The 12301-nt window shown below is 38.3% G+C and overlaps 2 protein-coding genes across 3 annotated transcripts; both read left to right on the top strand.

Moving 5' to 3' along the window:
• The first annotated feature begins 110 nt into the window (after positions 1–110).
• gpatch11 (G patch domain containing 11) lies at positions 111–2624 on the top strand. Of its 2 annotated transcripts, none has more exons than XM_079168534.1 (8): positions 111–242; positions 467–688; positions 776–817; positions 933–1053; positions 1162–1252; positions 1425–1580; positions 1809–1890; positions 1976–2624. In XM_079168534.1, the coding sequence occupies exons 1-8, from the start codon at positions 200–202 to the stop codon at positions 2029–2031; spliced, it is 813 nt and encodes a 270-aa protein (XP_079024660.1). In that variant the 5' UTR covers positions 111–199; the 3' UTR covers positions 2032–2624. The 2 variants fall into 2 exon arrangements, with proteins under 2 accessions (XP_079024660.1, XP_079024659.1); XM_079168533.1 differs by having other exon boundaries at positions 115–242; positions 462–688.
• A 662-nt stretch (positions 2625–3286) lies between these two features.
• On the top strand, positions 3287–11750 carry eif2ak2 (eukaryotic translation initiation factor 2-alpha kinase 2). The gene is made up of 19 exons (XM_079169533.1): positions 3287–3508; positions 4474–4600; positions 4720–4874; positions 4956–5079; positions 5277–5350; positions 5431–5580; positions 5669–5801; positions 6703–6758; positions 6844–6934; positions 7324–7355; positions 7443–7485; positions 7580–7653; positions 7823–7942; positions 8028–8162; positions 8266–8470; positions 8560–8703; positions 8826–8927; positions 9031–9093; positions 9430–11750. The coding sequence occupies exons 1-19, from the start codon at positions 3414–3416 to the stop codon at positions 9565–9567; spliced, it is 2061 nt and encodes a 686-aa protein (XP_079025659.1). The 5' UTR covers positions 3287–3413; the 3' UTR covers positions 9568–11750.
• The last annotated feature ends 551 nt before the right edge of the window (positions 11751–12301 follow it).

Genomic DNA, 12301 nt, shown 5'->3' with positions numbered 1-12301 from the left:
ATTCCCTCAGTTGTCTATGTTTATTGAAAATAAATATTTTGATGTATTTGTCAAAAGCGCCAGAACTGTATACTTGGTACCTTGTAGCTACACGGAATGTATCTTTGACGAACCAAACATCAGCGAAGCAAAATACTAAAGCAGTCCACCGGATTATTTATTATACGCTGTAGTGTTCTTTTCGCGGTCATAATGTCTGATGAGGAAGAGGACTATATGTCTGATGCATTTCTTACTAAAATGTAAGCGTTCTGTGTCCTTTGTGTAATACCAACCTGAGGTTGTCGAGATTGTTACGTTACATTACATGATGTAGTTTATTACCCTGTGGTGTCAGTCTTATCAAATTAAAGGAGTGTCAGTTGTGGAAATTTGGAAGTGTGTGTTTAAAGTCGTGCTCCTATAATAGCTATAACGTGTTCTTATCCCAGTACCTTTCTATTTGTCCCTCTGTCTGTCAGACAAGACGTGAAGCCAGGTGTCAGCATGGTGAGGCGGCTAAAAGAAGCGATAAAGAAGGAGACGCAGCAAAAGGAGACGAACATCAAGAACCGTCAGAAGACTTATAAGGAGCAGGAGACGGAAAGTCGAGAGGCAGCGATAGAAAACCCCATTTGCAATGAGAACAAGGGATTTGCACTTCTGCAAAAAATGGGTTACAAAGCTGGTCAAGGTCTCGGGAAGGCGGGTGAGTTTCTTTTTGTATTATTATCTTATTTTTATTCTGTTTTGCATTTGTTGCATGTATTCATGTTCATCTCTGTTATCTCTTCAGGAGCAGGGAGGGTGGATCCAATTCCTCTAAATATCAAAACTGGTAAGCAATTCATTTTTAAATTTACAGTGTGGTCATTTATTTGGCATTATTTTGGTATTTGGTAACAACATGTGCAATCCAACTGGTGGCTTACAGTGTTTGTATGCTAAATCAGACAGAGGTGGCATTGGAATGGAAGCGTTGAAGAAAAGAAAAGCAGAGGAGGAACTTCAACATTATCGTCAGAAAGCACGGGCCAAACAACAGAACGAGACAAAGTCTCTGGAAGATTTTAGGTGAAGTTTACAGCTGTCTATATAAGATACATTATGCTTCTAAACATTGTTCTCCTCCTATAATACGAACATAGGCTGTGAGTGTAATATCATTCTTTTTAATTCCAGGTCTCGAGTAAGGACGGAGAGAGAGGAGCGAAAGATTGAAGGAGATCTCAGAAGGAGTCAGCGAGCCTGTGAGCAGCTTGACAGTCAGAAGGTATGTCCCTGACAAAGGCTCATCGTCACAGTTCAGCCTCTCTGTACTGAGAATACAAACAAATGTGCCTGAAAAAATGACCATGCCAAAATTCTATATTTTGACAATTCACACTACCTCAGTACAGAATCAGCACCTGTGTGTGAATCCTTTGGCTGAATTGTCTTTTCAGGGCATCACTGTCCCCAGGGAAGACTGGTACTGGCCTAAAGAGGAGACTGTTGATGAGGAAGATGATCTTAAGGAGGAGGAGGAGGAGGAAGAGGAGGAAGAGGAAGAGGAGGAGAAGGAGAAAAAGGAGGAGGAAGAGGAGATCGTGGAATTAACCGTTAGTGTTTAGTTTACCTTGATCATACAGTGATTTAATGTGTAATGCTAATTTATGATCCCAAATCAACTTTGTTGTCAAATAAATGTATGGAAATATGTCATAGTTTTGGTGTGACGCACGATTATGAGTGTGAAGTATAAGACATGCTGCTAATGTTATACTGACATGCGCTGTGATACATCCAGAGTAAACTGAATGTATTTGATATGTCCCTCTCTGTTACAGTCCTTTGACAAACTGCAAATTTTGACATCCTATCTGAGAGGAATCCATTTTTACTGCATATGGTGTGGAACCACCTATAACGGTAAGAGTGATGACAACATGCCTGTTGGTTTTATTGTTGTTTTTATTGACTTTGCTGATACATTTCATTTTTATTTCATTGACAGATGAAGATGACTTGTGCTCCAACTGTCCTGGGGATACAGCAGCAGACCACGAGTGAACGTGATAAAAATGAATATGCTCAGTTGTTCCCGGTGAAAAAGCAGTTTCATTCAGTGGGCTGATCACACGTGGCTTTGATAAGCAGTGTTGGCAATGAGGTGAACATACGTGGAGGAATATTTGTTTATCGGCCCAATTTGAATCATGTGTCCATCTCTGGAAGGTCATCACTGTTTATACTGTTTGTAATTGGTGGCCCTGACTTTTTCTTTACATTTAGGTATGCTGCAGGAAATTTAGGATATCTTTCATGTATATATTTTTCAAAAGATGCACTAAGATTTTTTTTAGACGTTTCAAGAGCGATTGCATACCTGTGTTTTCATTAAACATTTAAAGAATTATACTTTCTTCTCTTATCTATTGTTTGTTAAGCTAAATAAATCACTTTGGGTTTAATTTACTTAACAAAATATAAGATGTTATACTTTCTAATGTTGTAATCTATTATATCTGCCATGTTGCCTTTACGTGTATGTGATCCTTAGTTGTGAGTTTATATGGGGCTTAAAACAATTATTATTTTAATATCCTCTGGTGTCACCCAGTATTTAAATTCCTTTACATTTTCTCACCACAGTATATAAGCATACCAGCAAATGCACTATGGATGCCTTTTTTGCTTGTTTGAAAGGTTCCATTGAAGACATTTAGATAACTGTTTCCTAAAATTACGAGTTTCTCTCATTTGTATCTCTGAAGCACTGAAACATGAAAAAACTGTTTTGTATAATACTCTGAAGATAAATGGATGAACTATACGCTGGACAAAAAGCCTCTTCAGCCATTAAAAAAAAAAAAAAAAAGAATTAACAACTACAGTTCCCATGAGTCTTAGAGGTTGGCGCGCTACTAACGCTTCTTGGGAACTGTAGTTGCTGAATTTTAACCCAAAAAAAGCTTTATTTTCAAGGTGAAGAACAGGTAGGTATACATAAAAACCAAGCAGACGTTAGTTAAACGTTAGTAAGAGTATATAAATACCCGTCAAATGATTAATAACCGAGTACTTAACATCAACACCTATCTAACGTAACGGCTACTTGCGCACAGATACTCAGCACATTCACTATACTAACGCTAACACTTTCCCCGTATTATGTATACTTTTCACAGTTACAACTTATCCACATCCTTCACTGCTGACTTCATGTCATCTGAACCAGCTTCGGTATTTCAGACGCCACGTGAAGGTGCCATGTTGTGTGACGTTTACGGAGAAAACGAAACTTACTGAGGGTGAGGCTGCATTAACGCAGCCCGATGGTACGTGGAAATAGAGTTGAGATGAAAACAAAGAAGAGATATCGTTTGTTAGTATTGTGAGGTTTATTCTTTGCTGTGTTGTGAGGGGACGTTGTGACGGTTGAGTTATTAATAATGGCCGTAGCTAAACTAAACGAGTACACACAGAGACAGCGCTTAGACCTGAAATATGAGGACGTGCGGTCTGTTGGCCTGGATCACATTAAAACGTGAGTTGAACACATTCTCTGGTGCGATTGACGACATTAAAATCATTGAATATAGTAGGATTTGAAGAGATGTGGGACTTAAATAGAACATGTTCTTATTCAATGGGAGGATAGGCTAGTATTTACCTTGTTTGTTTGTTTTTAGAAAAAAAGGAAATGAGTGTATTCTATGTGTTGCTTTAGGCCAGTGTCCTCAGGTATGTGTATCCTACACGTTGCCCTCCGTTACTACATTTGAACCACACGCCATTGATGCAAAATTAAGTTAACAGTGCACCTCGAAATTTGAGTTTGGATAACCCAATTATTCTTAAACCCGCTCGCGTGAGGCACTGGCACCACCACAGTGGCAGAAGTATTCCCATATGAATGGTATGAGTGTAACACTTCAAAATAACAACAAAATAGATGGGGTGTTGAACCTCAATATTCTTTAAAGGTGCAATATGTGAGATCTGGTCACATGCTGCAAACATATAGGGGGGTCATTTCACCTCTACTACTGGCTCCATATAATCAGATATAAAAATAAAAAAAATATTTTTTGTACTGGCTGAATGCGCATTTCTACTGCTCGTTTTAATTTTTTTCAATGTTTTAAACATTCTGGCCAAATCTTTCACATCTCACCTTTAAGTATTGACTGAACCGTGTCTGAGGCATTGAGTTAGATATTGATAAATAGCGCTAGTTGTTTTGAAATAGATACCCAACTCAGGTATCACATTGACACCAGTAGTGAAATATTTTAACATTTTAACCAGTTTTAGTGTTATATATAATGGTAATGCACATGTCACAGTATTGTTGTCATGTTAAAATAAAATAATGTTTTTTTACTGTTTGCACTAGTTTCCATTACAGTTATCAACCTCACCTGCAGATTCAAGTCTTTGTGATGCAACCTCTCACCACATTCTTGTATCATCTTTCCTATTTAACAAAGTTTCATCATTTATTCTCAGATTTACCGTGAGAGCAGTGGTGGATGGTAAGGCGTATCCTGAAGGTGAGGGGAAGAACAAGAAGGAGGCCAAACTGAATGCAGCTGCAAACGTCCTGAGTGTCCTGTCGGGGGAAACAATAGACTCCGTAAGATTATTAGACCTATTTATTAACTCACTGCATGTGTGAATTTTAGTATTCCGAAGTATGGAAAACTGATTCATGACACTCGTCTCTTCGATGTATATTTGTTTTTATCTTGACAGACAGAAAATGCAACAGAAGCTTCTATTGCATCAACTCATCAGACAGCTTTCACTCAAGCCAACTATACATGTTGGCTCAATGAATATGGTCACAAGAACAGGATGATTATAAGGACTGTGGAGACAACCAGACTGGGACTAAATAGTACTACTCCGTAAGCCTCTTAAATACATCATCATTTGTAGCTATTTTTCCTGATTTATAAATGCATTAAATAAAGGTTTTATGACATTAGATGCTGTCGCTTTGTGGTTGGTGAGAAGGAGTATCCAGCTGCCACTGGGAGAACAAAGAAGGAAGCTAAGGAGGAAGCAGCCAAGCTTGTATATCTCGAGATATGTGGCAGTAAAACTACAGAGGTAAGTAATGAAACACACTAGTTTATTTAGACTTAAAGGAAGTCCTAGAGAAGTGCAGAGGGAAGAAAAGGATTCAACCTGATTGTCATTGACTGTAATGTTGTCATGAAAGTTCGAACAGATTTTTCATATGTTACACAAGTCACACTCCTGTCAGTGAAACAATATCAAATCCTACTTTTCTTTGTTTTTTCAAGACTGGAGAGGAGAAGAGCAGCGACACATCAAGCCAACAAAAAGAAGAATTGAATCAAAATGCGTCGGACATCTGGTGAGCACAAACAATGGAGCGGCATTGCTTCCGTTTGGGTTATGAAAAGTTTTAGTGTCTGACTTATCTTGGTGTTACAGTGATAAGATGAAGAGCTTGGATGTGATCAACAAAGACAAAGGTTTTACGGAGACAAATTTCATAGCAGTCGTCAACCACTACTGTCACAAAACAAAGCGCTCCCATAACTACATCGTAGAGCGAATATGCGGTCCAGATCATAGCCCTCAGTGAGTATGAAGAGACACCGCCGACACTGTATGAAAACTCTTGTTAGATGCGAGAGAGGATCTAAATATTTCCTCCCTACCAACACAGGTTCTTCTACAAACTAGTGATCGACAACAAGGACTACCCTTCGGGTGAGGGCAAGAACGTTAAGGAAGCCAAACAGAATGCAGCTCGGCTGGCTTGGTCTGCTCTTCAAGAGCAGCCAGACTTTGACAGCAAGGTATTTCATATTTTTCTGTTGTGTTAAAATGATAATTTTTGGTTTTCGATATGTCACCTAGTAGACTGTAGAGCAGGCTCATTGCAGATGTTTCCTGATGCTTTTTTATGTAGCCATCTGTCATTCTGCTCCCCTAAACCATAGCCGCTGCAGCTTACTTTCCTTACTATAAAACATGCATGCCCAGTCTTGTTATGTCAAATAAAAGTTGTCAGTGTTATTGTTGAAATCTGGAAAAACACACTTCAAGCTTCACAGCAAGTTTCAAATTCTCCACCATAATATTTAAACCATGTATTCAGAAGTTAGAACAAGATGAACTTGTCATTTTGCAGAAGCCTTTTACCATGGCTGTGCATGCAAACAAATTGACTATGCAGCGATCGATCATAATGACATTTAAGATGCGTTCGCTGTGTTTTTGATTCCAAATGTGTGGAGTAGATGAGTGAGGTAAAGGGACACTGTATGTAGCTGTGTTGTCGCGTCCCCAGTGATTCCCAAAGTACCTTAAAGATGAGCCAAGGGTGCTGCAAGATGTATTTCCATTATTTTATCGTGCAGTTTCCACCACATAAACAATTAGTATTTACATGAACTACTTTTTTATATTACGTTTTCAAAAATGATACATGTCACTCCTCCACAGAGGCTGTGTAGACTGAACCTGAGCTGGCCATCCAAAAAATATTAATAACAGCAGATTACCAGGCGAGGTTCTTCTGAACATCTGAGGTTTAACATCATAAAACATGACAATGGTTCCCCTTTAATTAAATTACCACATTAGTGATATTCCAATGATTATTCCAGTAATGTTACACCACAATGTCAGAGAGCATCAATCACTACAAAACATGGTCATATGTGACAGTAATGAACACTTCCTTTGTGCTTTTAGATGTCTCTTTCATCAGCTGTGTCCAATGATGGTCTGTCCACGCCACCAATCACACCGTAAGGCACTGACTGAGCAGTAAGACAGACGGTAAAGTTTGATGTTGAGCATGTTTTACTAAAGCGTCTGATTTTGATCTCCAAGGGAGTCCCACAGTGCAAAATCTAAAAGGGTGCCAATGGCTGCAAGTGACTCGGCTGTTTTCACCAATTCATCAAATCCTCCCATGGAGCAGGTCTGTAATTTCCTGTGTAATCCTCTAAATATTGTCGTGGTTCATCAGTTTGTGATGCTCAGTCTATTGCAGAAGATTAGTTACTTTAATTTAACATTTTAGGTTAAGTCAGCTTTTCTTACGTGACCTGTTACTCCAGTGACAAAAAGTAACGTAATACATTACCAGGATGCTTTTTAGGGTAACGTAATGTATTTGGTGAGAGCAAACAAGTAAGTATAGTATAGTACGAACCGGAGTGTGACAGTACTTGCAGCCAAGTTAGTTTAGTTCCCAGCACAACATTGCTTATTGTAAAGAAAGACTTATTTCAGACCTCATATAATAGATTTTGAATGCAGGCATGCTTAAATCTAATTGGCTATATTTTTCTGGTTCCCATTACAAAGATTAAAAGTCCTGATGTGAAGCCCAAAATAAGGTACGGCCTCTTTTGAGACCCGCTTTAAAGCTACAGTACATAATATTTCACTGGAGGTTATTGCTGACTGCAATATCTTTTGTCTAGAATCGCAGCAAATTTCCAAAATGCCCACAGAAACAGCAAAGAGGTAAAGTATGAAGATATTAATCCTGTTCGTTAATCTTGTTGGTTGTTGTTTAACATTTTGATCTCTATATCATGACTTTATTTTATTCATTCAGGATGAAATGCCCAATTTCAAACGCAAGAATCCAGGAAGTAGTCCACGTAAGAAGACAACAAACCAGATCTCAAGGTGTGGAAAATGAAAACATTGAAGTACAATACTGGCATTATTTTTAGCTCTGCTGTGGCTTTTCATTTGTGAATTAAAATATAATGAAGACGTTTTTATATTCATCAAACTTCATATACTGTATGTATAGTTCAGTTTGCCTCAACAATGCCTGTGTTAATCTTAACAGGTTTACATCTGAATTTGACTCCATAGTGTGTCTCGGCAAAGGAACTTTTGGTCGTGTTTTCAAGGCAAAACAAATACTGCTGAAGAAGTATTATGCTATAAAAATTGTCCGTTGCAAAGAGTAAGTCAAGTATGAAAGATGTTTACTTTTGTTTACTTTTTTTTATGTGCAAAAAGTTTCATTAACTGAGTCTTGTTGTCCTTAGGATCAAAAAAGCTCTACGAGAGGTGATGGCATTATCAGACCTCCATCACTGCAATATTGTTCGATACTACACATGTTGGTTGGAGGATTCAGGATACCAATGGGACAGTGCAGATGACAGTTCCAGCAGTTTACAGTAAGTCCCATCCACTTCTTAAAATCCTTACTGCTCTCTACTTATTTTACTAAACATGAAAGACTATCATGCCTCAGTTTTTTTTCTGTTCCTACTTTTCTAGGTCGTCTGTTAAGTACCTGCATATTCAGATGGAGTTGTGTAACACCAGCACACTTAGAGTGTGGATAGACGAGAAGAATACTCAGAATGTGAAGAAATCTCTGCGAGACTCCAAGAGAAGAGAACAAAGTCTCACTATTGCTCAGCAAATAGTGAGTGCAGTCGAGTACATTCACTCCAAGATGCTCATCCACAGAGACCTGAAGGTGAGGCCAAGTGGATTAAAATCATCATTCATAACATCACATCAGTCATGAAGCTACATGTTTTGTTCATTTTTTCTCCCCACGGTCAGCCTGCCAACATCTTGTTTGGGCAAGACGGGGAAGTGAAGATCGGAGACTTTGGTCTGGTCACTGAGGAAAACAATGACGACGCTGAGAACCTCCTGGAGAGAACGGCGTTCAAAGGAACCCCGTGTTACATGGCTCCAGAGCAAGTGAGATGTTCTACACTGACAGTAACTTTGGATTCTTCTGTTTTATTAAACATTGGTTGTTAAAGGGAGACCTGTAGAGCTTAAGGGCCTTTTGTTAATATTGTGCTCTTGTTTTATGACAGAGGAGCAGGAACACTTATGATCGAAAAGTGGACATATTTGCTTTGGGGTTGATATATTTTGAACTCCTTTGGAACCTCTTTACCGGCCCGGAAAGGAAAGCGGTGAGTTGTTTAAAATAGTCCAAAATCAATTCAAGAAAAAAAGCCGACAGCTTATCAATCTGTATCACACCTATTAAATGTTCTTCCTTTCTTTTCTCACCAGATTTTGGATGATGTCAGAATCCAGAAATTTCCTGAAAAATTTCCACACAATTTCCCCCTGGAGGTACACCAGCATTCTTTCTTTCACCCGATACATGAAACTGTGTTTTCTACAGGGTGGCAGACGTTTGTGATGCTCTCCAGCAGGACAGTAGTGGGGCTGAGGTATGAGGGTTTGCACTGTTACAACAGTTCATCTGTGAAGCTTCAAGGGATAAGAAGCCAAAACAGGACAAGAACGTTAAATGTCAAGCAGGAAGGATGACTGGTTGGGAAAAATATGTACTTTGTTAGGTTACCTAGGTAAAGTCAATTAGAGGGAAATACAGTTGCGCCTCAAAGACACTGGCAGCATTCATTGATATCACGGAGATCACAATAGCTGTTCTTTTTGTTGCAGATCAAAATCCTTAAGTCGATGCTGTCTGAAAAGCCAGAAGAACGACCCGAAGCAAGTCAACTAAAGAAGGACTTGGAAGAGTGCTCTCAAACACTTACAATGCTTAAAGATATGCGGCGCGACAGTCGGACTTTCTGATTATTACAAGGGAATACTTAAACAACAGGCAAAAGCATCAGTCGTCACATGCATGACTATTAATTCAGCATTATATTCCATAATACCTTTATTTGCAAGGTTTTTATTGCTAAGGGGAGTGTATCTTTAACCGTTTTCGTGATCTGATGTGACAAAATGTATCATAATTATAGTACTGGTGGGCAGTTAATAATTGGATTGGGTTGTTCCGTGTCAAATCAGATAAGTGGGTTTGTATACATTTTAGATTTTGTTCATGTAAATGCAATTTGAGACAAAAAATATTTTCACTGAATATTGAGAATTGCATATCTTTTATAGACATTTTTAGGGTTCAACGTCTTCAGATATTTAACTCCTAAAGCCATGACATTTGGTAGTGGCACAAACAAAACCAAATCCACTCGCAAGCAGATCTCATATTATTTTATTACTGACCCTTAAAAATGGAAAAAGAGGGTAGTTTTGGGACCCCAGGCAGTTCCTTAAAGTATATATAAATGGACATTTCCATACATCCGACTAGTAATACAGTATTTTATTGATGTTTTGCTACATTTCAAAGGCTCTAACATCATCCAATTGGAGATATGGCAAGAATGGCGATGTGGACTCATTCCTAGGACCATGAAGATTTATGTGCAAAGGGCGTCTATATGTGGGCATTTTGTAAAGTTACAAGTTCCCTCCATGTTGTCTTCATTACCAGCCACAACAGTGAAGCTGGTATTGTTTTCAGCTTGTGAGTCAGTGTGTGAGTCATCATGACAAAATGTGGTCCAGTAGACGCCTACTGTAGCAGGAACTTCAACAAAAGAGGTTTTCAGTACTTTACTGGTGTTAACATTTCTGTCTGTGGACAGATTTTGCGACCATGATAGGGTGGCAACTGTGCAATATGCAGTCACGAAACTTAACAGGTGTGTCATTGAGATCAAAATGAAGGCCGAGTCCGAAGATGGGTGTGGTCCGAGCAAGGGCGCAGGAAGTAGGGGGTTAGGAAGTGGGGGAGAGGCCAATTGCCCTCCACATTTAATGCCCCTGACTCAATTTGGTGTCGGGGCTGCTGTTATCCCATCGCAAAGGCTTATTATGCACAGTTGACTACCCATGAAAAGCACTAACAATAAGAAGGAAACTGGGACCTCGCTGGTACATCTGATTATTACTTTAGCGTAATGATTGATTAAGGCTGTTGTTCTCCAGGAACAGGGTTGGAGTCGTGTAATTAAAATTATGTCGTTGGATATAGAATTAAGAGGCCATGTTTTTAATGAGACATTAACAGTTTAACTTGTAACTTTACACACAAAATGCCCACATTTTCAGAAGAGATTCATGGTCTTAGGAATGAGTCCACATTGCAATTGTGGCATCTCAAAAAGGCAACAAATTGCAACCTTGGGTTGTCATACTTGCCATATTTTAGATTCTGTTTATGTTAGAGCCCCTAAAATTTGGTGTAACATCAATTAAAGACTGTATTTCTCACAAGAAGTATGGAAACGTCGATATGTATACACTAAGGGGGACTACCTGGGGCACTTTTTCCATTTTCAAGGGCCAGTGATGAAAAATACAACATCTGCATATGCCTTTCAATCGCTTGGATCTGGTGTACATAGTTTTGTCTGTGCACCTACCAAAGTTCATGGCTCTAGGAGTTGTTTGTCTGAAGATATTGAACCCAAAATATGGCTCCTATGATGTTTTTATGGGGAAAACATGACAACATTTCCAGGGCCAAAAAATATGAAATTCTTAAAGTTCTGCCAAAATATTTTACCAAACCTAATTCTTTTTGGTGTCAAATAGCATATATATATGTATATACATATATATGTGTATGTATGTATATATGTGTGTATATATATATATATATATAAATATGTGAATGTATATATATATATATATATGTATGTATGTATATTTGAACAAACATAAAAATATGTGTATATATATATATGTATATATATTTGAACAAACTGTAACATGTAAAACCATGGAATGACCTGAATGCAACATTATTCACTTTTGTTAAATAATCATGTCCTGGGTAATTACTTTGACAACTGATAATTAAACAATGCATTCTATGCTGTAAATGAATACATGTGTTAAGTGATGTCACATTACAGCCTTTGCTTTGTATTAAATAGAATGAATAGGGAAATAAAACATTGACAACCAGGGTGTTATTGTCATTCATGCTCTGTAAAGTTTGTTGTATTTTGCCCAATTTGTATATTGTAGTGGGTGTTGAAGGATGTGGGTTCCTCTATGATCTGCTTTGTTTTTACATTTAGGTGAGTCTGTATCAGGTCTGAATTAGGGGATGTGCCCCAGCTCCAGAAATCACCATGTACCAAATGCTTGTACTTAATAATTCTGTCATTGATTCCCAAAACTGTAAGTGAAAGACAACTGTGTTCAGATATGAAGATACAGCATTTCTGACATTAATGAGTTACACTTAATATGTGAGTTTTCTGTCAAGATCAAGCTGAGCAATTAAACAAAGAAACTGATAAGTGGTAAGAACAATGGAACACTGAGTATTGTTTGGTGTTTGGATTAAGATCACTGTAAAATAAAAAGGTAGGTGCAGGTGAGACAAATTCATCCTAAACTATAAAGATTATAAGAGGGTGTCTAACTAGCATAAGCAACCACTGTCAGGCTGTTTAATGTGTAATCATGAATGTGACTGCTGAGCAGGGATCAAGAACTGAGG

Source organism: Pholis gunnellus (assembly GCF_910591455.1).
Source record: "Pholis gunnellus genome assembly, chromosome: 11".
NCBI classification, from domain to species: domain Eukaryota; kingdom Metazoa; phylum Chordata; class Actinopteri; order Perciformes; family Pholidae; genus Pholis; species Pholis gunnellus.
Note: the sequence above shows the minus strand (reverse complement) of the source record. Positions and strands in the feature narration are given on the sequence as shown.